The sequence below is a fragment of the Schistocerca cancellata genome, chromosome 1 (assembly GCF_023864275.1).
Source record: "Schistocerca cancellata isolate TAMUIC-IGC-003103 chromosome 1, iqSchCanc2.1, whole genome shotgun sequence".
Lineage (NCBI taxonomy): Eukaryota > Metazoa > Arthropoda > Insecta > Orthoptera > Acrididae > Schistocerca > Schistocerca cancellata.
Window position 1 is genome coordinate 909,996,454 of NC_064626.1, and position 26,375 is coordinate 910,022,828.

The 26,375-nt window shown below is 40.0% G+C and overlaps 1 protein-coding gene across 1 annotated transcript in view; it reads left to right on the top strand.

The window, feature by feature from the left end:
• Positions 1 to 25,786, top strand: part of LOC126191066 (integrator complex subunit 6-B-like) — a 36,130-nt gene extending 10,344 nt beyond the window's left edge. The window contains exons 5-15 of the mRNA XM_049931789.1: positions 2,292 to 2,423; positions 3,534 to 3,661; positions 4,046 to 4,213; positions 4,346 to 4,498; positions 7,519 to 7,746; positions 7,958 to 8,252; positions 21,618 to 21,818; positions 21,901 to 22,037; positions 23,077 to 23,503; positions 23,855 to 24,235; positions 24,346 to 25,786. Of these exons, the coding sequence (XP_049787746.1) occupies positions 2,292 to 2,423; positions 3,534 to 3,661; positions 4,046 to 4,213; positions 4,346 to 4,498; positions 7,519 to 7,746; positions 7,958 to 8,252; positions 21,618 to 21,818; positions 21,901 to 22,037; positions 23,077 to 23,503; positions 23,855 to 24,235; positions 24,346 to 24,563 (2,468 nt within the window). The 3' untranslated portion in view covers positions 24,564 to 25,786. The remainder of the gene's footprint in view (positions 1 to 2,291; positions 2,424 to 3,533; positions 3,662 to 4,045; positions 4,214 to 4,345; positions 4,499 to 7,518; positions 7,747 to 7,957; positions 8,253 to 21,617; positions 21,819 to 21,900; positions 22,038 to 23,076; positions 23,504 to 23,854; positions 24,236 to 24,345) is intronic.
• The last annotated feature ends 589 nt before the right edge of the window (positions 25,787 to 26,375 follow it).

Below are 26,375 nucleotides of genomic sequence, written 5' to 3' on the forward strand. Positions count from 1 at the left end.
TATTCACATGCCAAAATGTTTGGGAATTTTTTTGAAGGTGCTGAGGAAAATGTAACGAGATATATGGTACCCCACTTTTCAGTCAGTCTTCTAAATAAACAGGAACATATTCACATTTTTTGTGCTCTGATAGGAACATTTTTTTCTGGTCTTTATTCTCCTTTGGCACACAGTTTCAAAATAGTTTCGTAGTAACTTTTGCCTGTCACTGCCTAAGATCAACTTGGTAATACACATTGAGTATAAGCTTAAAATTTTAAATGCAATGAAAGCTTGATGCTGAAAACCTATTCAGTAATTCAGGCTTTTCCAACTTTCTATTTCTATTTTTGTGACTGCCCATCTTCACTGTCCTTGAGAATTGTTTTTGCTATATTGTTCATGCTATACAGAATTATTCCATTGTTGTTGCAGTCTATTTGCACTGGAGGTAAACTTCACAATGTCATTAGCAAGATGATGATGATGCTGAGTGGTTTGTGGGGTGCTAAACTGTGCGGTTATCAGTGCCCGTACAAATTCCCTATCTTTGCACAGTCCAAACTTGCCACTTTCATGAATCATTAGCAAAATGAACATGGTTTATTATTAACGTAAATGTCTTCATTATTTTCGTAGTTCAAGGAGCTGAAAACTTCCTTGATCATCACTGAGAAGAGTTTTGGTGGTATAGAATCTTATGTGATTACTCCTTCGGTTATGAATTTGTCACTGTTCTGGTTAAGTGTAATGGAAGTTAGCACACAGAAGTGTATATTGTTTGTATGCTAACACAGGTTCAATTAATGCCTCATTTTTCGGGAATTGTCAGTTTTGTTGAGATGCATTTCAGACAAAGTGACAATTCTTGCTTATTATTCCAGTCTATGATTTTGTTCATAACTTTCCAATCATTTGTTCTGTAGTGACTTCTGAATGGGCAAGGCTTATCTTTAAGCAAGGTGAATGAGGAAGAAGTTGGGCATACCCCAAGGCCTAAAGTCATTGCCATAGTCCCCTCAGTCCACTATGCCAATAGTCTTTCACCCACATTGGAATACATATGTCCTAGGAACTATGAAATTGCAGAAGGGCCTCTCATAAACCTAAACTGCAGCTAACACACAAGGGTGTGATGAATGTGCCAAAACACATCAGCAGTGCTAAACTTTGACAGTTTTGCAGAGCTATACTCACAACAGTCTCGGTTCAATCCTGAGTACTTCTGGTACTTCTGTCTGTCAGAGCATGAGATCAACATAAGCAGTTTCCATATTCATTACCTTCTAGCAGAGACCTTAATTCTCCAGTCAAATGATTCAGTAGTGAGTGTGTTGCCCGTAATACATGGTCAAGGAGGTAGCAGACAATCATTTATTACACTATCTGCAGTGAGGGTTGGCGTGCACCTGTTTGTGACTGTTGATGATACTTGGCTCCATCATTACATACCAGAGTCAAAATGACAGTCAAAACAATGGACAAATGCTGATGATAGTGGACCAAAAGAAGGCTAAGACCATTTTGTCACCTGGTACGGTGAGGACCAGTTTCTTGGAATTCCCAAGTAATAATCCTCATAGCTTACTTGGAAAAAGCTAAAACCATAATTGGACCCTATTATGCTTCATTGTTGGAGCATTTGAAATTTACTTTGGCTAAAAAAGACAAAGATTGGCATGCAAAAAAGTACTTTTTCACCAGAATAATGCACAGTCCTGCACATCAGCAATAACAATGATAATATTGTGTGAATAGAGCTTTGAATTGGTTTCCTTAACCCCCAGTGGATTATTCCTGTTCCCCAAGTTGAAACTTTGGCTTGCTGGGAAGTAATTTTCATCAAATGAGGAAGTGATGGTTGCAGTCAACATTTATTTTTCAGAATTTTACAGTATCTTTTTTTAATTGAAAAAGCTGGAGGATCACTGTACCAAATGTATATCGCTCAAAGGAGACTTACGCTGAGAAGGAAGATGAGTTGTTTGTGAAACAAACATTTTTTTTTTTTTCTCCCCCACTTGCTTTTGTACCCGATTTATCAAACCACCCTTGCATATTGAAAGTTTTCGGTATTAGTTTGCAGAAGTCACCAGAAGTAGATTATATAATTAGGACTCAAACACAAATTTACACAGATAAAATACACCGGTTTATAAATGCAATAAAATGTCGATGTGTCTGTCATTCATAATAGATTTCTGCAAACATTATAACGAAGAAATTTATAGTAGTATAATGAAAATTTTGCTGTATAAATCTACTTCAAAAACTGTTGTTTTTTCTATGTTACTTGTTTGCTATGTTTTCAGGACGCTCATACTGTATAACATCACATCGTATGTTAATGCAGTGTATTGACAGTCTGGTACAAAAAGTACAAAGTGGTGTCGTTATCAACTTCGAAAAGATTGGACCTGATCCACTGCCTGTTACAAATGAAGGTAATAAGCATTTGTATGCAAATGTGGAAGTGTAAGTAAACAGTTGGTCTGTGATGCTCTCTTAAAAAGTTGCCATGGCTGGAGAACTGGTTTGTGCCCTGCATTAGCTGTGAGAAATGTGATATGAAATGCCTGTACTGGATGGGTAAGAGTGGAGCAGAAGCAGGTATTGGAATGTATGTACTGTATAGGAGGGATAGTAGTAAGGGCAAGATAGATTTCAGAAGTTAACAGAATGCCACTATGGGTGTGGTATGATGGAACTTGGGGTGGATATTTCTCTTTACAAAGGATGGTGACATGAACTAGGATATCAAATGTTCCAGTTCAAGGTGGTAGTTTAAACTGCGGAGACAGACAGTGGGCAGGGGGAAGGTAGTGTTGCAGCTAGTGGGATTCTGAGTGTGAATGGAGAGTGTCTTTGGGGGAGCTTTGCGAAAGAAAATGGGGGGGGGGGGGGGGGTGAGATAATAGACAAAGTGGAAATATTGTTGCCGGTTGGAAGATTACAGTTAACTAAGAGATTTCGAATGTAATGAATTCAAATAATTTCTTTTTAAGCTTTATACATATTTGTTGCGGTTATGGAATTGCTGGGACATGTTATGCGTGTGTGTATGCACAAACGTTTTTCTTGTGGTGTAAATTACATTAAGATGTTTCTTTTGAGAATGAGATTTTCACTCTGCAGCGGAGTGTGCGCTGATTCTTTTGAACTGATGTATACACACTGATTATGCTTGATCATTCACTGTGAACTGTGACAAATTAATACTTTGCTCGGCTGTGACGCAAGATACTACACCCATCCCGCCTTCTCCTTAAGTCAGCTTTCCCACACTTGCATCTTGGCATATAATAGTCACATTTATAATATGGTAGAGCCACTAATACACTGGCCACAAGGGTTGAGTGACTGGAAGCAGTCTGTGGGACATTAAAACAATTACTTCCTGTCATGCCACAGTGGTCAGTGTATTAGTGGCATCACAAGACTGGAAAAAAAGAAATATATACTGAATGTTGTAGCATGTTGTCAGAAACAAGAGCTGTATTTGTGGTGATTTGAAAAAGACTCATGTTCACTTGAAATGTTTTTCTCCAACTTAGGTGGTAAATCAGACCAGTCAGACATAATACTGTTAGATGGTGATGGAGACAGTAGGAATGGAATGGAAAAGGATTGGGATAGAGAATATTCATCTCTATCTGAAGAGGAAAGTGCAAACAAAAGTGGAGTAAGTGTAGTTTGTGATTGCATTTAGGGGTTAATTTTTACTGATGATCAAATGAAATTATCTGTGTTAACAGATAGAAATATTTTTATATGTACAATTTATGCTTCACAAAAATGGTCTGTTGTATTATAGGAAATAATTATAAATAATATGAAAGCAGAGCCATGCATCTCTAGTGATAATAGCATTAATCTGAAACAATCGGGATTTTATCCAAATGTTGACTTGCATATGTTATTTAATAACATTCGTGATACAGCCTTAGAGGAAATTCCAAAGCTGTGTATAATCATTTTAAAGTGTATATAAACCGATAACAGAGATCCAGGAGAGTTAGATGAATATTTTGTGTAATGTTTCCCATTATGTTTTACATTTTCATAGATAAGGCCAGGGAACAACCTGATGCCCGCACTACCCCCTGCTAACAGCACTGCTTGGCATTCCTGTAGAAGACTGATTTATGTTCCACGGTCTGCTCAGAAGGGATTTGCAGTTGGATTTTGGCCAATACCAGAGTCATTTTGGCCTGATGTTAGTTCTTCAGCACTGGTATGTTTAAGCACATAAATTGAAGTGGGCTAAACTTGTTCTTTCATATTTTATTCAGATTTGTGTTAACATATGTATAAATTGAATGTTACACAAGTTCTTCACATTATATGTTTTATTTTGCTCTGGCAGCCACCAAGATCTGCTCATCCAAATGTGAAATTTACATGCACTAGTCAAGAACCAATGGCCATAGAAAGCCTTCCATTTGATAAGTATGAATTAGAACCTAGTCCATTGACACAATACATACTAGCTCGGAAGCAGCCAACAATATGCTGGCAGGTAAGTCGCTATTTTTTCCCCCAGCGTTAATTTGCTCTGTGCTGTTCCAGTCACAAGAGTGATGTAATAGTAAAGGATAGCTATAGAAATGACATTGTTAACAAGTTGAAGTTTAGATTGGGGACAATGGCATACTTAGTGTTTTGTGCAGCAATGTTATCAGCGCACACCACAGGGTGTGATGGAAAGGAAAGAGGGTGTTTCAGCCTGCTTAGGTCCAGCCAGTGATGGAGCAGAGTACAAACTACATGTTTTGAAGGACTGCTGTCACATTCTCGTGTCAGTATATCGCACGCTCGAAAATCTTCACACAGGAAGAAATGAAGGCTCTTGGAATTCATTACATCTTTAACATCTGCTACCATCTTCTAAGTGGTGTTCCTCATTTCCTTCACTCAGGTGGTGTCAGAGAATAGATTCTTTTGTGGCCATATGTTGTCATGCATCCATTGGCATTGGCCATATCAAATTAATATTTTGCTATCTATTGCATCAAGAATGGTATCTCTTTCTTGTGTAATTTCCCATATTATGTTGTTTCTGGTGTGTTCCAGTTTGAAGAGGGGACAACTTCTGAGCTGGAAATATAATCTCAAGTATCATGACTTTATTTTTCTCTGAATTGGTTAGCTTCCCTTATTTCAGTGCCATATGTGGTGATACTGTTTGTTTACAATTGACTTATACAGTAAGACTTTCATTCTCTTTGTAATTTCGTCATTCTGTAGCAAGAACTTAAGTTGGTAAACTCTCCCTATTCTTAATGTAATTTTATTTTTGACATGCCTTGCACTTCTTATATTTGTTGTGAAGGTGATGCCCAAGTAATTTAATGAACATACATTTTTCAGAATCCTGCATCCAAATCATCTTGGTCATCTTCGTCCACTATCACGTATTCTATCTTTTGTGTTTTTCAGGCCCCATTTTCATATTCTTAGTACAATTTCTTGCACGTGTTACAGGAATCCTCTTTGTTTCCTATCATGTCTGATCATTGGCAAAGAGTAAAGGTAAAAAGTTCTTGTCCTATAGGGATTCCCATTCCATGACATTCCCACTTCCAATCTTGCAGAAGAGTGCGTCATAGTGAGCACCCTTGTCTTCTACTCTTATTTATGAAGAATTCTTGAAGTGTTGTTACCTACTTTAACCACACTGTTGCCGCCATCATATAAGTTTCTTATTGCCTGGATGTCCTTAACTACAAACACACAAATTTTGCATCGCTATCCACAATTTACTATTGGGGCTGTGTTATATGCCTTCTGCAGATCAAAAAAGTTTAGTGAACTATTGTTCCCCTTTCCAGCTTCTTTGTAGTGAGGTATTGGGGTGGTAGTGCAATTTGCACATGAGCATCCTGCTCTAAACCCATTTTGCTCCCCCAACTATGTTATTTGTGCTTCTATTTTATGCTTTATTGCTTTACCATACAGTTGGACTATTGTACAAATAAAAAATAATTATTATTATTTAATTTTTGGACTGAAACTACCATATTTCAGTCTAATGTTATTTCGGGCTAAGCTACACATCAGTCTGTGACTAAAACCAGGTGTTTCAACTTTCACATTTGTTGGCCTCACCAACGCTCAATCAAATTACCACATTCTAGTTTAACCAAGCACAACCACACCCTTGTAATTCATAACTTCCTCAGAAAAGGTCAAATATTTGTGACAATAAACATTACAAATTTAATTTCTTGTTATTTCACTCACAGCAATTGAAGCTGTGCAATTGGGTCCTAACCTAACCGCGCTAATGTAATTTGTGGCACATTAGGAAAAACATCAAGTATTTGTGACTACAGTGAAGATGTGAATGATTTCTATATTAGCTCATGAATTCATTGCCTCATTTCTCACCTTTCATTGGTTATGTGAAAGTATCAGTCAACTGGCTCCACAAAGCTGACGCATTGCCAACCTATGAGAAGTAGAGAAACACGGCCATTACTGCTGCTGGCCTGAACTAGACTTTAGCCCTGTTAACATAATAAAACAGCTATTGCATCTTGAATTAGAAATTATATTAAAGACGGAAAGAACATACAGTTTGTAAGTCATATTTGATTCTGATTGTGAAGGCAACCACATCCTTAATTGAGATTCCATCCTCTTCGGACAAGCAGTTTTTATACATTTTGTTGAATCAGCTGGAGTTTCTGACTTCTATATTAATTGCATTTTTTCCAGACATTTCACATTTGCAATCTTGTCTTTCATTGTTTAGTGGGCAGCTCTATATTGCGCTACATGATATTAGGGTGGATGGTACACAACATACAATCAGTTGAGAAATATATTTCTTCAGTTAAAAAAAATTCAAAAAGTCTCCTGAATGGTGTTCTGTTAACATGTGGAGTAACAGAAATATTCAATGTTTGAAAAAAGGATTCACAGTATAAATTAAAATTACTATTCCCATGCTTTCATCAGTTATCAAATTAACTACTCTTTGATGGCACAGGATGTTTGCTATTAAAATCATGTCTTTCAGCAAACTGGCTGACAAAGCTCTCTTCCCCCTCCCCCCCCCCCCCCCCCCCAAATCTCCAAGTGATCCAGTACCACTTCATAAGCCACACAATCTACCCATATAATCTTCTATGTTCACCACATTATGAAAGGGTCTATTTCATTTTTATATTAATCTTGCTCACGCATGTTCATTTCCATATATCCTACATGAATAATTTCGGAAGATATTGCCAGACACTAAAATTTTATTTGGTGTAATCTGGCCATAGCTGGTTATGTGTGCTGGAAGTGCGCTTACTTGCTTTTGTGTATGAATGGTGATAAAGGCAGTGGTTGAAAGCTGTGTGAGAGTGTCTTTCAGTTGTGCCTGTCTCCAACTTGATGTGTCTTCTTTGCAGTAAGTAGCAGTCTTATCTTTACCAACATTATTGTTATTAGATATTAACATATTCCTTGATTCTAGAAATTATTCATTTATTTTCTAGCCTGCATTTTATATTGTGTTTGTTAATTTATCTTGTAAATTTTTTGCAGGTGTTCGTAGCAAACAGCTACAAAAATTCAGAAGTTGGTCATCCATTTGGGTACCTGAAAGCAAGTACACATCTTACATGTGTGAACTTGTTTGTCATGCCTTATAATTACCCAGTATTGTTGCCTTTATTGGACGAGCTAATTAAAGTACATCGAATGAAACCAACAAATGAATGGCGCATACAATTCCAAAGCTACATGCGCACAATGCCTTCGTACTATGCTGGTGTAAGTAACAAGAGTTGGTTTTTGTTGTTGTTGCCATTGTAGTGGAGTTCTGTATCAGTTTCTGTCTTCGTTTTTATAGTCTTACATCTTTTGTAATTATCTGTTACCCATTGCAGAGGAAAATATGTACACTTTTTATGAGGGTTGGTTGATTGATTGTCTTTTTTGTTCAGTGTTCTTATGGTTCTAATGTATTTACTTTTTTCTTTAGCCATTAAGAAGAGCATTAACTCGGATGAATGTACCAGGCAATCTTGTACAGACACTGATTCCAGATACACTAGACAATTCACTTAGTTATAGTGTATTGAATTACTTGAAACGACTAAAGAATCAAGCAAAAATTGAGTTTGATCGACTTTGCAGTGAAGTTGGAAGTAAGGCAGCAAATGTAAATAATAGTGGGAAAGGTCTGTCTTCTCCGTCAGCATCAATAACGGAGGGAATAAGAGTTACCGCTAGATCTTCTCTCAAGAAGGATCTTGTATCACATCCTCTGCTTCAAGGTAATATTTCCAATTAGGTTTACACTAATGGATAAAGTGTCACCATACCAACTGTTTGAACAAGTTGGAAAATGATGATTTTTTTCCGTAGCAGTGCGTGTTTCACGTAACAAACATTAATAATTCATTGTTGTTGACATGAGGTGAACTCCTATCAGTGTTGAGTAACTGATGCTTACAGTTATTTAGTTGGCTTGCTTATTGTCACCCAGTTTTGGATGGCAAAATTTGTAATTAAATCCTGTCAGTACTTTATTGCTGAGCTATGAGTTTGTTATATCAATTCCAAAGTAAATAATGCTTTTGAACTATTAAAACAGATAGGATTACAGTGACAGTGTGGAATTTGGAGTATTCACCCAATCTTTCATATTTTCTGTTAGTTTGTTCTCTCTCCAGAGGAAGTATTTTTGCTACATCAATCTTACAGCTAGTGTAATCATTGTTTTGTCAGTTTATTGCCCGTAATTATTGGTTGTATATGATCCCTAGGAAAGACATTTAATTTAATTTTCATTTTTCTGACTCTCACCTTTCACAGCTTATTTTATTGGGATATGCTACAGGAAACACGCTTATTTCTCACGGTGGTTTTTTAAACATGAAGTATGTTATAATGAATATTTGAATCATCTGTAAAGGAAGTGTAGCAACATAATCAAGACAGATCTGCTGTTAGTAGTTGAGCAGCTGAAAGCTAATGATAGCTAAATTTTACATAGCCTTTTCTGCTACATCCAGGAGGTGTTCTTTAAGCACTGAAGTAGCTCTTTATTTGGCTTAAGGAACCTGGGTAGAATCCGCTCTGGTCTTCTTGTGCTAATTGATTGGGGAGCGACTGACAGATAGGGAAGGCTATCTTGGGTAGGGCCTAAATATGTGTTCCATAAATTAAGATTAATACAGCTGCAAAAGCTATTGGATGGTGGGTTTAGTAAAGTATTTTGTTGTTGTATATTTTCACATCATCTAGTTTAGTACATAAATGACCCCTTAGTATAATGTAGTCCATATGCTGCTCATTCTCCTTCATTTTGTGAAAACACAGTGCTTGTAGAATATAACTGTAGTGTGTGTCAGTTGTACTAGAATTTGCTCTTCACAGTACGTGGTTCACAGAAGGGTTTCCTGTTTTTTGTCTGTGCTATTTCCAGCAGTTTTAGTATTTTGCGCATAAAAGTCTTAAAAATTGTGTTTACTCTGAAATACTGCACAATTCCGTAATTGTGCCAATAATTCTCACCTAATGTTTTTTGTGAAAGCACATCTTCCCAGAGGGACTTTGGAGAAGGTAGAACACATTTCAGCATTACTCATTGTAGTATGCATTGACACATACAGTTTTATAAATCTTCAGCTTGTTTGAAACAACTGAAAAAAATTTATGCTTAGAAACTGTCTTTCCCTGTTCTGTGGGTGCAAAGATTAGTTGCTCTTATTATTTTATCATATTTTACAGATCAGGTAAAATTAGTGGATTCTATTTCTTAAATCGGGCATCCACAGAAGTACATTTAGCATTTCCAGGCAAAGCGTGTTTTATGATCAGGTCTTTTTTCTGTAGCATGCGCGCGCTATAGAGCATCTTCATCAGTGACCCCCTCTTCCCCTGGATGTGCGAAGTTCTTGCAGGATCCCCCTGCATCGCCTCCAAGTCTTCATTTTTGATGTGGCGGTTGATTCTTCTTTTTTCTTTTATGTTGTCTTGTTGCCCTTCTCAAGTATTTGAAGTCTTCTCTGTTGCCCGCGTGTGCGGACAACTGTGCTGGCCCAGGGCGGGCCGACTGTACCTCTCCCGGCGCGGACGGTGCGCCTCACTGTGGCGGCTGCTGATGTGGCCGTCATCATTGCCTCTGCAACACGCTGCAGCGAGTCGGCAAGATGTGAGACCTTGTCGATCGCCGCAGACAGTGCAGTGACGGCTGCAACCAGGGTTTCTTCTTGTGCTGCAGTTGCAGCACCTTGCCTTGGCGCAGCAGAGTGACGGGCGGCGGCTGCCGTATTGCCACTCCTGCCTTCACCCGTTGTTGTGATGTCTTCTTTGCGCATTTTCCCCTTGAGGGAGTCCATGCGCAGGGAAGGCGACTCTTTGTGACTGACGTGGGACTTGACCTGCGTCGCGTTTCTGACGTGGAAGTAGAGTTCCGCTAACTCTTCTTTCAGCAGGTCAGGCTCAGCCGCCATGGGGAAGCCCTTGACGACTACCTTCAGTAGCCTCTCGGGGACAGCGGCGTGCATGTACCAGTGCAGGCCCTGGTTCGACGCCTCCGTCGTCACCTTGATGTAATCCTGCATGTTGGACACCTGCAGCCGTACAAGGTTTCCTGAGGCAGCTCTTAGGGTGAAGTCAGCAGTTGTCCACTGCCTCACGAGCTGCGAGCTGCAGGAAGCCCTTGTAATCTTTGGCCACCTCAAAGACAATCGGCGGCGGCCTTCAATGAGACCGCCCGGTGGGGGGGCAGTCTCTCCTTCGTCATTAGAGCAGCCATCTTCTGTAGCGGTCGTGGGTGCTGTCTGCGAGGACGTTGACTGCTCTGGCATCTCGTCGTCTGCAAGCGCGCCGAAGCGGTTTGCAGTCGATGTGGGAGGCGGGCAAGGTGTCACCCCGGGTCTGGCCGCCCGTCGAGACGTGATGGTCGTCCAGGTGGCACCTGCCACTCTGTCATCAGGGATAGCGCGTCTTCTGCCTCCTGTAGTTGAGACAGTAGGCTGCTTCTTCTTCTTGGACACCTTTTTAGCACCGTTCTGAGACATGGACATCGGCCGTTTGCAACGCCCGCCGTCAGGGTGCTGCAGTGCGCTGGCTGCCATCTGTTGCTCACTCTTCTCACGCAAGAAGTCACGCAAGTTCATGATAACGTCATCACCTTCATCCAACTCGAAGTCTATGGTCGATGGCTGAGTCGATAGTCCTGCCTTTACTCCCTCCATTCTCTACAGGAATGTATGAAAATTTATAATATGTGTTGCACTGCAGGATTAATTATGAAAAATATTTGACTCAGTGCAAGTATTGGAATGGGTAAAGAAAACCAGTTGAAAAAGTGAGAAGTTGTTTTCAACCTTATTGTCTCTGTTACACAGCCCAGCACTCCACTCTTCTATCATTTAACTTTATTTTTCTACCTTTCATTACTGCCTCAGTGGTCCTTCCCCCCACCCACCCCCACCCCCACCCTTCCCTCTCCCTCCCCGCCCCCCTCAATTGTGTCTTTCTGTGTACCGAGTTTCTGTTTGCACCCAGTGCCTCCATCTTCAAATTTTTTTCTCCTTCATTTAGTTAAGTTAATATTCCTATTTGCCCTTATGTAAACTTAACCTTACAGGAAATTTAATATAAGCAGTCATTTACAAGCAAGTTTATTAGTAAATACTCATTGATAATTGAAAAGTCATCAAATTTTTCCCATGCAGCCGAATTATTTTAAAAGTTATGTTGCATAATTGCACTGGGTTCACCAAATCTACTATGGAAGCGAGATATTGGGGACAAGGAATGTGTAAAATGGCTCTGTGGGTGTTGGAGGGACATAGGAGAAAATGGATGTGTTTACATAACCTAACATGGTTTTTGATGTTTGAAAGATAATAGAACAAAATTTTGCATTTGAGATAATTATGTTTTGGAGTACATTCTGGAATTTTCTCAAATTTTTCCTCAAAAAAATTGGAAAATTTTTGCAACACATGCTATCACAGAAGGAACATTTTCACAAAAATTACTTTACTTACAACTTTCATATTTTGGTAGGTAGTTCTTAGTAATCAGCTAAGCAAACATATGCAACAAATTTTTTAATATCAGTTTTAGAGCTCTTAACAATTTATTTTAAAAAATTATGTGTATGAAACAAAACAATTTCAGTTTCACAGAAAAGTAGATAATTTTAACAGAATACACGTAGAAAAAATTTGTAACACAGGAAGTTGTGTTATACTATGAACAAAGCCTGCAGAAAATTTCATTTTCCTGTCTCCAGTGGTTCAGAGGAAAATGTTCCTTATACACTGAAGAATGAAAGTTCCAGGAAATGCACATAAGAGATTTTATAAGTCAAAAATTTGAACATGGCGGAAGCAGCAACTGTTGAAAATCTTCACGGTAAATGATAACAGTCAAACAGTTGTAGGATAAAGATTTATTAAAATCCTTGACCACAGTTTCAGTATATCTAAATATACCTTCATCAGAAGCGAAAATACTCCTGAACAGGGAGATACCTTCATTAGCAAAAAGGTCAGCAACATAACTGAGATACAAGAAAAAACAAAACACTTATAGCTTTAAGTACCATGAAAATTACCGAAGTATTACAAGCAAAAAAACTTTTAGTCACTTAACCAAATTCACATCCTGCAATGGAGGTGCTTAAAACAATCGTACCAAAGGTGTTGTCAATAGTTAAAATTAAAATATCACCTCCATCAGTACAGCATATTTATGAAGAGATGGTAAATGCGAACACGCATACTACGTACTATCAGTACTTAGCCTGTGAACTAGTGTGAAGAGGGTGCGGAAGCACCATGGCTCTTAACGTAATATAGTGTGGCTGACTAAAAGCTAATTTTCTTGTCTGTTGATGCTGGTGAGATGCTCCTTTCCAGTCTTGTTGGGATTTTACGTATTTTTGATGATTGTTGTTCGCAGTTTTTGATTTGTTTGTGTGGTTTAAGTGATTCTATTATGTTTTTTATTCATGATGACAGATCGTTTCGATTTACTTCAACATTTTGTTCGTTTTCGCTAGTATGTATCCTAGACTTTAATTTGCACAAGATTCTCACGCATAATACTAATGCCCTCTCTCATTGGATATGTTCCTTAGTGCAAGCTTCACCTGCTTGACACTAGGACACAGGCAAATTGGTGTTCATATTTTCTATTGTATGCAGGTGTTTTAAATGATTCCGATATGTTTTATTTATTAAGACAGAGGGTTTGAAGTAGCATAACCTTTAAAATTTTGACACGCATGAGTACGTATCCCGGGTTTTAATGTGCGTGAGTGTCTTACGCATACCGCAAGTGCCCTCCTCATAGAAACTGTCTGCCCTAGTGCTTCCACACCCTCTTCACACTAGTGCACAGGCTAAGTACTGATAGTATGCCATGTTCTCATCGACTATATCTTCATAAATATGCTGTACTGATGGAGGTGATATTTTAATTTTAACTACTAATGATGCCTTTGGCACGATTCTTTTAAGCACCTCCACTGCAGGATGTGAATTTACTAAGTGACTAAAAGTTTTTGTGCTTGTAATACTGTTCTGATTTTCACCGTTCTTAAAGCTGTAAGTGTGCTTTTTTTTCTTTTATCTCAGTTATGTTGCTAAGTTTTTTGCTAATGAAGGTGTCTCCCTGTTCAGGTGTATTTTTGATTCTGATGAAGGTATATTTAGATATATCGAAATCGTGGTCAATCATTTCAATAAATCTTTATCCTGCAAATGTTCTGCTGTTATTTACCGTGAAGATTTTATAAGGGTTTATACCTTAATGTTGACCATAACCATACCTTTGGTCTTCTTGCTCTTCGTGTACCTGTTTCCGTTTTATCTGATGTTCCTGGCATGCCCTTTTGGCCATATTCTTCACAGTTCAGAACATGCAAGATGCGCCGTATCTGTCTTCTTCAATAACTTCTCAGTGAAGCAACCTGCCACAAATCCTAGTCCAGCAAGGGTCCTTATTCTTCCAATGTTACCATCATTAAACACTGGACATGAATCATATGTGGCAATTTTTACAACAGTAGGTAAGCTAAATTTTGTTTTTGGGCATCTCTTCGAAATGAGACTGTTAAAGCTCTCATTCGGGTTTTGTGTTCCACCATGGGTACATTTCTTTAACAAATCTGAATAAGCTAGAAACCGGAATGTTAGCTTTATGGTATTTAAGACTGCTTCAGGAAGACGATTTATGTGAGTAGGTTTTGTTTTCTGCTTTTGTCTGCTTTTATTTGCACCAGGAAATATCGCACAATTCATGTACTGGCTCCTCATCAGTTGACAACTAGTGAAAAATTATTGCCCATGCAGCCTTCTGCATTGCCTCAAATCTAGAGTGTTTGGCTTTATTGCATTGCCATAATATATTTGCAAATTGTGGATCTCTTTGTCAGTCAGGTGTTGTGGCTCACCCAGTGCTTTCTATCTTTGAGTTTTACACCTTTTTGTTCTCATTTCAGTTTCAGAAGTCTTCCGCCCATCCTCTTCTGAATATTTTCAATGTTCCATCCATTTCCATATGGCTTGTTTTCTACAACAGATTTGAAAGCATGAGAATCTCTGTCACCAAGATATTTCACATATCTGACTCCACGCCTCATTTCGCTCCAATGAAATATTAATTTCATTCTTGCTGCAAATTATTTGGTGTTTTATTTGCCATTGCCTCTCTTTTTCTGTATTGTGTAACGTCTTCCTCTTTTCACAAATAGAACAATATTGGGACATCACCTGCAAATCCAAAACTTATCGTGTGTCAACACTTACAACTGATGAAACACTGTGTACGGAGGTGTGGCCCTTTTCATCCACGTGCTATCACGTGAAATACACAGATGTGTAGAAGGCAAGGAGCCATTTACTTCTGTCTCAATGTCTTTGTAAAATTAAACTGCCTCTTTCATTGCTGCTGACAGACTGCTATTGCATTCTGTTTCCAAGGTGTTCAGAAGAGGATTGTTCAGTGTTGAGTACAAGGCAGACAGAGATGGCATATTCATTATTGCACAAAACAAATTGCTACCTTCCCTTCCAACACCAACTTTCCCATAACAGAATTACATGTTGGCTTCATACACCCAATTCTTAGCAGATGATGTTTTGAATTGAATGTCAGTTTGACAGCTGTCACAAAACAAGTGCATATTACACACAATACCATATCTGTCATTGCTGTCATATAATCTTATAAAGATTTATTGCCTCAGTTACCACATGCACACAAATTTCTAATAATAGAGCACATAATCTCTAAATCAATTATCCTAAAATCACTATTCACTTTGTCTGTTGTCGACTGAAACTCTACACCAGTCAAAGTTTCTTCTGTGAACTGCTCGTCGTCTTAGCTTCGCAGTTATCTTCCGCTGAATTATGTTGACTCATTTGTTGAAACTGTGTGTTCACATGTAAATGGTGAGCTTTATTCACTTTCGTAAACACTTTACCACTATATCTTGGCATTTCAAATCGTACAAAAAAGCTTGAACACATAATTCTCACACTAACAGCAGAACTGAAATGTTTATAATCCTGCACCACAGACAATAACAGCTGCCAAATATAGCTAGCAGAAGGCAAAGATAACACGACATTAACAGGTCCACAGCATTCTATACTCTTCCAATGCTTTTATGACAGCAGGGAGTAATAAAACATCGCAAACAAGAAGAGTGTTGTCTAGAAAAGTGGACATGGTGTTGTGCAGTGATTGAAAAAAAGACAGCTTTTTATCATTTGTACACTCCTGGAAATGGAAAAAAGAACACATTGACACCGGTGTGTCAGACCCACCATACTTGCTCCGGACACTGCGAGAGGGCTGTACAAGCAATGATCACACGCACGGCACAGCGGACACACCAGGAACCGCGGTGTTGGCCGTCGAATGGCGCTAGCTGCGCAGCATTTGTGCACCGCCGCCGTCAGTGTCAGCCAGTTTGCCGTGGCATACGGAGCTCCATCGCAGTCTTTAACACTGGTAGCATGCCGCGACAGTGTGGACGTGAACCGTATGTGCAGTTGACGGACTTTGAGCGAGGGCGTATAGTGGGCATGCGGGAGGCCGGGTGGACGTACCGCCGAATTGCTCAACACGTGGGGCGTGAGGTCTCCACAGTACATCGATGTTGTCGCCAGTGGTCGGCGGAAGGTGCACGTGCCCGTCAACCTGGGACCGGACCGCAGCGACGCACGGATGCACGCCAAGACCGTAGGATCCTACGCAGTGCCGTAGGGGACCGCACCGCCACTTCCCAGCAAATTAGGGACACTGTTGCTCCTGGGGTATCGGCGAGGACCATTCGCAACCGTCTCCATGAAGCTGGGCTACGGTCCCGCACACCGTTAGGCCGTCTTCCGCTCACGCCCCAACATCGTGCAGCCCGCCTCCAGTGGTGTCGCGACAGGCGTGAATGGAGGGACGAATGGAGACGTGTCGTCTTCAGCAATGAGAGTCGCTTCTGCCTTGGTGCCAGTGATGGTTGTATGCGTGTTTGGCGCCGTGCAGGTGAGCGCCACAATCAGGACTGCATACGACCGAGGCACACAGGGCCAACACCCGGCATCATGGTGTGGGGAGCGATCTCCTACACTGGCCGTACACCACTGGTGATTGTCGAGGGGACACTGAATAGTGCACGGTACATCCAAACCGTCATCGAACCCATCATTCTACCATTCCTAGACCGGCAAGGGAACTTGCTGTTCCAACAGGACAATGCACGTCCGCATGTATCCCGTGCCACCCAACGTGCTCTAGAAGGTGTAAGTCAACTACCCTGGCCAGCAAGATCTCCGGATCTGTCCCCCATTGAGCATGTTTGGGACTGGATGAAGCGTCGTCTCACGCGGTCTGCACGTCCAGCACGAACGCTGGTCCAACTGAGACGCCAGGTGGAAATGGCATGGCAAGCCGTTCCACAGGACTACATCCAGCATCTCTACGATCGTCTCCATGGGAGAATAGCAGCCTGCATTGCTGCGAAAGGTGGATATACACTGTACTAGTGCCGACATTGTGCATGCTCTGTTGCCTGTGTCTATGTGCCTGTGGTTCTGTCAGTGTGATCATGTGATGTATCTGACCCCAGGAATGTGTCAATAAAGTTTCCCCTTCCTGGGATAATGAATTCACGGTGTTCTTATTTCAATTTCCAGGAGTGTAGTTCGATTTAATTGTGAAAATTGGAGAAAATATTTCTAACATGCTACAGAACTATCTGGTGGCAATTATATATTGCTTTCGGCGGCGGCGGCGAATGCTGATTTACAAATCACTTGTCAATGTGGACGGCACCCTTGGTGCTTCGACATCTTCTGGGAAGGGTAAAAGAAACTAAATAAGAGGAGTTTCTAAAACAGCTCAATTTGTTCTCCTTCATGGACCTACTTTGTTCTGTGGGGCGAGGTTTAATTTTTCTATAATGAAAATAGCTTCTACCTCTAGTTTGGGTAACGGATGGCTAACTGTAGCTTTCGTTGCCTGTAATAATGCAGGTAGAGCAGGGCTGGAATCTTTTGAAAGTAGAGAAATCTTAGCTTATTGGACTATACCTGTTTCTGAGATTATCATAGCTAATTAGGGTTCCTACCTTGTTCCTCACGGGAGTTTGTCCTTGTCCTGTCGTACACGTCGTAAGATAAATTCTGACTGTAGCATCCATTTATGGGTGAAGGCAAGTGGTCCCTCCTCTTTGGAAGATTGTCGCATTGTTGGTGATTGTACTTTATATAATCATTGAAAGTAGTGTTTCTTAAAAAAAAATTGGCTCTTTCTAGGGCCACAGTAAATAATAAAAATAGTCCTTCTCAGCACACAGCCGAAGGCCATCTTTGTTTTTATATATATATATATATATATATATATATATATATATATATATATATATATATATATACACACACACACACACACACCTAAAAACAAAGATGATGTGACAAACGAACACAAACATACAACAAAATTCAAGCTTTCGCAACAAACTGTTGCTTCATCAGGAAAGAGGGAAGGAGAGGGAAAGATGAAAGGATGTGGGTTTTAAGGGAGAAGGTAAGGAGTCATTCCAGTCCCGGGAGCGGAAAGACTTACCTTAGGGGGAAAAAAGGGCGGGTATTCACTCACGCACACACACATATCCATACACACATATACAGACACATGTTCGTTTGTGTGTCTGTCGACCTGCCAGCACTTTCATTTGGTAAGTCACATCATCTTTGTTTTTAGGTATATTTTTCCTACATGGAATGTTTCCGTCTATTATAACTATATATATATATTATTCTTTTGTTGGGTAAGTCTCATCATCTTTCTTTTAAATATATTTTTCCAGCGTGGAATGTTTCCCTCTATTATATATATATATATAATAGAGGGAAACCCAAACTCTTTGCCTTTACAAATGTCTGCTTGTGTCTGTGTATGTGTGGATGGATATGTGTGTGTGTGCGAGTGTAAACCTGTCCTTTTTTCCCCCTAAGGTAAGTCTTTCCGCTCCCGGGATTGGAATGACTCCTTACCCTCTCCCTTAAAACCCAATCCTTTTGTCTTTCCTTCTCCTTCCCTCTTTCCTGACGAGGCAACCGTTGGTTGCGAAAGCTTGGATTTTGTGTGTATGTTTGTGTTTGTTTGTGTGTCTGTCGACCTGCCAGCACTTTTGTTGGGTAAGTCTCATCATCTTTCTTTTTAAATATATATATATATATGGTTATAATAGAAGGAAACATTCCACGAAGGAAAAATATATCTAAAAACAAAGATGATTTGACTTACCCAATGAAAGCGCTGGCACGTCGATAGACACACAAACATACACACAAAATTCTAGCTTTCGCAACCAACGGTTGCCTCGTCAGGAAAGAGGGAAGGAGAGGGAAAGATGAAAGGATTTGGGTTTTAAGGGAGAGGGTAAGGAGTCATTCCAATCCCGGGAGCGGAAAGACTTACCTTAGGGGGGAAAAAGGACGGGTATTCACTCACGCACACACACATATCCATCCACACATATACAGACACAAGCAGACATATACAGAGGCCCAAACTCTTTGCCTCTATATATGTCTGCTTGCGTCTGTATATGTGTCGATGGGTGTGTGTGTGTGTGTGTGTGTGTGTGTGTGTGTGTGTGTGTGTGTGTGTGCGCACACCCATCGACACATATACAGACACAAGCAGACATATACAGAGGCAAAGAGTTTGGGCCTCTGTATATGTCTGCTTGTGTCTGTATATGTGTGGATGGATATGTGTGTGTGCGTGAGTGAATACCCGTCCTTTTTCCCCCCTAAGGGGGAAGTGGCTCTGGTTATTTGCTTCTGTACCAGGTCGGGAGGGTAGTTGCGGGACGTGAAAGCTGTTTTCAGATTGTTGGTGTAATGGTTCAGGGATTCCAGACTGGAGCAGATTCATTTGCCACGAAGACCTAGGCTGTAGGGAAGGAACCGTTTGATGTGGAATGGGTGGCAGCTGTCATAATGGAGGTACTGTTGCTTGTTGGTGGGTTTGATGTGGACGGACGTGTGAAGCTGGCCATTGGACAGGTGGAGGTCAACATCAAGGAAAGTGGCATGGGATTTAGAGTAGGACCAGGTGAATCTGATGGAACCAAAGGAGTTGAGGTTGGAGAGGAAATTCTGGAGTTCTTCTTCACTGTGAGTCCAGATCATGAAAATGTCATCAATAAATCTGTACCAAACTTTGGGTTGGCAGGCCTGGGTAACCAAGAAGGCTTCCTCTAAGCGACCCATGAATAGGTTGGCGTACGAGGGGGCCATCCTCGTACCCATGGCAGTTCCCTTTAATTGTTGGTATGTCTGGCCTTCAAAAGTGAAGAAGTTGTGGGTCAGGATGAAGCTGGCTAAGGTAATGAGGAAAGAGGTTTTAGGTAGGGTGGCAGGTGATCGGCGTGAAAGGAAGTGCTCCATCGCAGCGAGGCCCTGGACGTGCGGAATATTTGTGTATAAGGAAGTGGCATCAATGGTACAAGGATGGTTTCCAGGGGTAACAGATTGGGCAAGGATTCCAGGCGTTCAAGAAAGTGGTTGGTGTCTTTGATGAAGGATGGGAGACTGCATGTAATGGGTTGAAGGTGTTGATCTACGTAGGCAGAGATACGTTCTGTGGGGGCTTGGTAACCAGCTGCAATGGGGCGGCCGGGATGATTGGGTTTGTGAATTTTAGGAAGAAGGTAGGGGTGCGGGGTGTCGGTGGGGTCAGGAGATTGATGGAGTCAGGTGAAAGGTTTTGTATGGAGCCTAAGGTTCTGAGGATTCCTTGAAGCTCCGCCTGGACATCACGAATGGGATTACCTTGGCAAACTTTGTATGTGGTGTTGTCCGAGAGCTGATGCAGTCCCTCAGCCACGTACTCCCGACTATCAAGTACCACTGTCGTGGAACCCTTGTCCGCCGGAAGAATGACGATGGATCGGTCAGCCTTCAGATCACGGATAGCCTGGGTTTCAGCAGTGGTGATGTTGGAAGTAGGATTAAGGTTTTTTAAGGAGGATTGAGAGGCAAGGCTGGAAGTCAGAAATTCCTGGAAGGTTTGGAGAGGGTGATTTTGACGAAGAGGAGGTGGGTCCCACTGTGACAGAGGACGGAACTGTTCCAGATAGGGTTCAATTTGGATAGTGTCTTGGGGATTTGGATCATTAGGAGTAGGATTAGGATCATTTTTCTTCATGGCAAAGTGATATTTCCAGCAGAGAGTACGAGTGTAGGACAGTAAATCTTTGACAAGGGCTATTTGGTTGAATCTGGGAGTGGGGCTGAAGGTGAGACCTTTGGGTAGGACAGAGGTTTCAGATTGGGAGAGATGTTTGGAGGAAAGGTTAACTACTGAATTAGGGTGTTGTGGTTCCAGATTTTGTTGATTGGAATTTTGAGGTTTTGGAGGGAGTGGAGCTGGAAGTGGGAGATTGAGTAGATGGGAGAGACTGGGTCTGTGTGCAATGAGAGGAGGTCGAGGTTTGCTGGAAAGGTTGTGAAGGGTGAGTGAGTTGCCTTTCCGGAGGTGGGAAACCAGGAGATAAAACATACATTCATGATGTTGCAGCGGAATACATACATAACACGGTTGCAATTGGCAAGCTTTTGGAGCTTTCCTTCTCATCCTGTACAGTAAGTCTCCCCTGACCTGCCATTCTGGGTGACTTCGCAAGATCTACCCCTTTTCCTGGACCTCTCCAGTCCTTTTCCTTCACCCCTTTTCCATCCCCTTCAACCCTTCTGGCTGGAGGAGCAGCCACTGGCTCCAAAAGCTTTCCAGTTACAACTGTCTTCTATGCGTGTTTCCTACAGCCACTTGGTGACTAGATTTTTTATCTAATTAAATAATTTGTTTCTTGTATGAAAGCATTCTTAAATTGAAATGAGGTGCTTGTGTGGAATGGTGCTTCTGGGTTTTTTATTGTGTTGATGTAAAAATTAGTACTTTTTAAGTGGTTGAAGCTAAACTATTGAGCAGAGAGGATTTGAGTCATGTATCAACTGTATTATTTTGAAAAATTTGACTAATCATTCCAGATCAACAAATTCATGTCCTTATTGCCTTCTACTTTTGGTTGGTTAGGTTGTAAGTAGTTGCTTCTGAATCTACTGACATAATTCATTTATATCGCTATTCCACAGATAAATTTACATCATTACGGGAGCAACTAAATGAATTTGGTGGTTTTGTTGTTGGTTTGGCGAGGGGAAAGAATCAAAAAGGACGCCAAAGTTATCGAAACCCTTTCGATGTGCCTCGCCACTGTTTGCTGGAACAAGTGGTTCGTATGAGAGCTAATTTCCTTCAGTCTTCCCCTGCACAGACAAAGCTTGTGGATGATGGTAAGTAGGTATGTAAGCTGTATTTTACTCAGCTGTATAACCCCCATATCAGTTAACAACCTATTTCTCCTGCACCTTCTAGATTACCTCCATAGCATGCCTGTCGGCCAGATGGGAAACTATCAGGAGTATTTGAAACGTATGCAACCACAGTTGAGAGAAATTGAATCAACACCTGTTCGACAGCATATGTTTGGTAATCCCTTCAAGATTGACAAGGTAATGTTTGACTCTTTATGACTTGAAGATACTGTAATAAAACACCTTGCGTTTTGTACCTACCTGGGACGGAGATACTACTTGATTATTGTCAAGTTAGTGGTCACCACAGCCTCAGTAAATTTGAAAGGCCAGGCTGTATAGTAAATTACAGTATTCTGCCTTGCCGGTTTTGGGCATGCCCCATCGTTGAGCACACTTATAGCAACAGCTGTGAATACAACCTTCTCTCCTCATCAAAAAGTTGCATGCCATGTGTATGTATGCATAACATGGTCATCAATGGTTGCCATTGAGAAATGCTTTGCTATACATCACACTTATACACACTTGCTCATTTAACTGACACGTAAGTGTGATTGTGCAGTAAATCGTAACTGTCAGGTGATGAATGAATGTTGACAACCTTGTTTTGTACATGCATGGCACACAATTTTTTGATGAGGCAAGGACGATGTATCCACATCTGTTGCTATAGGTGCACTTAAAAGTAGGCTGTATCTGAAACCCTGTAGTGTAGAATAAAGAACTTAATATACAGCCTGGTGGAACAATGTCCTTCTTCAGATATTGCTTTCTTTTACAGTTAACATTTCCAGATACTTTACAGCATTGTTTATATTCGTGTATTGAGTTACAGTGGTGCTAATAATGTATGGATTTTACTTAGTTTAACCAAAAGCTGAGGTAGAAAGTATGGTGGTGCAAAAAGGCATTGTGTGAACATTTCTTTCCATTAGTAGCTTAGGCAAAAATATCTTATTTGTAATAAATACCAAAATCTGTTTTGCACAGCTTCTGCTTCCTAAGGAAATATTTTCTTTAGTCTCATGTGTTACTCTAGTTAGAAGAGCTTTATCTAGTTGTAGGTAATTAGAAATTTTGTTTTTGCTCCTTAAGTCTAATCTTTAATTGTTGATTGATGAACTAGTGAGAAGTCATCCTGTATTTCTGAAAACAAATAATTTACAGTATGTTTGTAAGAACATAATTAGATGATAAATTGAAAATTAATAATTTTTAAATATTTGTAATGCAGAGAATGATGGTGGATGAAGCTGACATAGACCTTGTTGGAAGTGGCAGTGGAGGACATGGTGCAAGTGGATCTCACCGGAGTGGTACAAAAAGAACTGCTTCTCATTCTGGTATTGACCCTGGATCACCTAGACCTCCCAGTAAAAGGAAACCTGGTCCGATACCAAAAGATGTGGTTGTACGCAGACCATCTTCACCATTGCCATCACTGTCTCCTTCTCGTAGCCCGCCATCTTCTCCAGCACATGTTTGGTCAACTCCGGGGTTTGCAGCAGATCCTTTACCACCCGTTTTAACACCCATGTTACCTCTCCCAGACCGCCCATCATCTGTGATATCTGACTCTGAAAATGATGACTCTAATCTCTCCAGTCAGGATATTGGTGCATCGGGGCCACCAAAGTTGGTTATGGTGAATGGTGACATCGGTAAGTTGAGCTGTGTAACTGTGTTGTTGATATTTAGTTATAAGAAATTTCTCTCTCTCTCCTGGTTGCTGTAGTTGCAAAACAAGCTCCTAGGCATGCAGATGGGCAAAGGTCTGTTTTCCTTCACATATGTAGTAGTACCATGTATCTTGTTAGTAAATGCCAGATACTAAATAACTGCAGAGTGCAGAAATGCATCACTGTTCATGATTTTACAGCTAGTAAATTGTGAAGTGCATGATAAAGCAGACAAGTGTTTCAATAAGTGCAAAGTAAGTCTTAGTTGGTCAGAAGTTACAAATGTTATGTTGAATTATGTGTTATAAATTAAAAACATTTTTCATTTTGTAGGTGAAAATGGGGGACCACCACACTTGGGACCACGATGCGTTTCACCTCCTATGCAGGAAACTTTACCTCCTCCTGTTCTTGTGCCATTGACAAACCATTTATCAGAACAGTTTCCATTGAGTAGGCGACAATCTCCCCCTTCTAGCCCATCATTTACAAATCACTTGACATTTGGAGATACAGATATGAGAGATCAAAACTTCAGCAGTGCTAATCAGATAGGTAGCAATCATGTTGGTACTATAGGGCCAGAACCATCAGTCAGAGGACAAAAAAGTATTGCATATTCTGAATTGAGCAAGAAGGAACTGGCTGAAATAAAGAGACATAATATGAAAGTGCGGACTCTGGCGTACAAAGAAGTGCGTAGGCCAGGAAAAAGTAAGTATGATAGTTACATTAATATTTGAGTGGCTTCTTGCCTCCTATAATAACATAAAGCATAATATATAAAGGACTTACATTTTTACTCTTTATGACTTCTGTTACAGATTTTGGTCCCCTGTTTAACCACCTAAAAACTATGAAAGGTGACTTAAATGTGAAAATGAAACTGATGCGGGAAGTGATCCATGAATCATTGCGTTTTAAACGACGGACATTAGCAAATTTGCTTGAAGAATTCTTGCACACAATGGTTGCGAACTCTAATCATAACATGTTATTGATTCATCCTCAGAATAATAACGGTGCGACAAAATTAGGATGAAACATAATACATAAAAAGTTTTATACAGATCTATTACACATTTTCAGATGGCAGTAAGAGATCTATTTTGTGAAGTATGTACTCCATTTATTGTAGGGAGTAAACTGTTGCCTTTGATGTTTAGTATTGTAGTATTTGGAACAGAGATCTGTCTGCTCACAGTCACAATGGATAAAGTTCAGTAGCCTCCAAAATTGATTTCCCAAGGAAAATTTGTCTTTCTGGGCATTATTTTTGCAGTAGCACAACAAACTAGGACTGATATGTTATCACACAAATCTAATTTGTTCTAAATACAGAAGCAATTCTACATAATGCCTGTGAAAGAAAAACCAAAAGAAAATTTCAGTATTTATGTATTTCAGATCTCTCAACGTGAAGTTACATTGAAAAGCAGCATTAAAAACAGTTCATCTTTCCTCAAACACTGCATATAACATTAAACGGGTATTTTTTGTAAAAACCACCAGTAGGATGTACGTAGAAAAAGGTTGTCTGATAACATAGATTTTTGTGGGCACTCAGTGCCAATCTGTACAAAAGTGTGTCTGTTGTTGTTTTTGATAGGTTTTTAACTTGTTGAATTTACTATTTTGTTGTGCTGTTCTGAGGTCATGGTGAGATTGGACATTGTTATAGCGATCTTTGTGTTGTGTGTTTCAACAATGTTTAAAATCGAGATGTCACCCCCGATCATGCTTTAAACAAGGGAGAGTGTTGAAGAAGAAGTAATAGGACTCTTTTTTTTTTTATCAGTTGGCTGATAGTTTTAAAAGTGCTGGCTCACACCGTCTTTCGGTACCGAGAATTTTATTCCAGTGTGAATATTTGTTACAAATGTATTAAATTATTATTTTACACATATAGAATGGAGTGGTAAGTTATTTTTCAGATTTGGCATTATTGGTCTCCCACTTCTAACACCAGGTAAGTTCGCTGCTGTAGCAAAATTAAGTCATTTTATAACCAAACACACAAGTATCATAGAATATTTTTGTTGTTGTTGTTAGGGAGTTGTTGCATAAGCCCTTATTGTGAATTACAGTAGTGTTATCAGGAAGATCAGAATATCTTGACATATTCTTGTTTTACTAAGTATTGGTTGTGAATTTGGACTGAGCCAAATCAAGAAGTGAATGAATATCTCACACTCTATCGTCGAAACACTTTCTGTTAAGAAAACTAGATTTTATTTCTGATGGAATTGTAAAGTTATAGGCTACAAATTATCTGATACACATTTTTGTAGCATTTTGCCCCGATGGAGGTAGCACTGATCTCAATGAAATTTTATTTTTCCTACATTGGTACATGTTGTACATTACACGTTATCAACTTGATATGTTGATTTCTGTTCATACAGATTTTAAAGTAGACATATTTCATTCTAATTGATAACGTGACATCCTGTGTAGTCACAATTTTTGGTCTGCATTGGTTTAAGGGCAATAGAAATGCATTGAATGTGTGTTAATAAGGAGCTGATATTTCATTTTTTAACAGTCAAAATATAGAGGCCCAGTTTAAATGAGCTCATACTACTATCAAAGTACATCCAATTAAGGAATGTTCTTAAACCAAAATCATGAAGACATTAAGTGCACAGTTGGTAGTGCAGAATTGGCAGTTACAGGAATACTAACAAGGGAACCTCCCCATACCATCCCCTTCAGATTTTGTTATAAGTTGGCACAGTGTATAGGCCTTGAAAAACTGAACACAGATCAATCGAGAAAACAGGAAGAAGTTGTGTGGAACTACGAAAAAATAAGCAAAATATACAAACTGAGTAATCCATGTGCTAGATAGGCA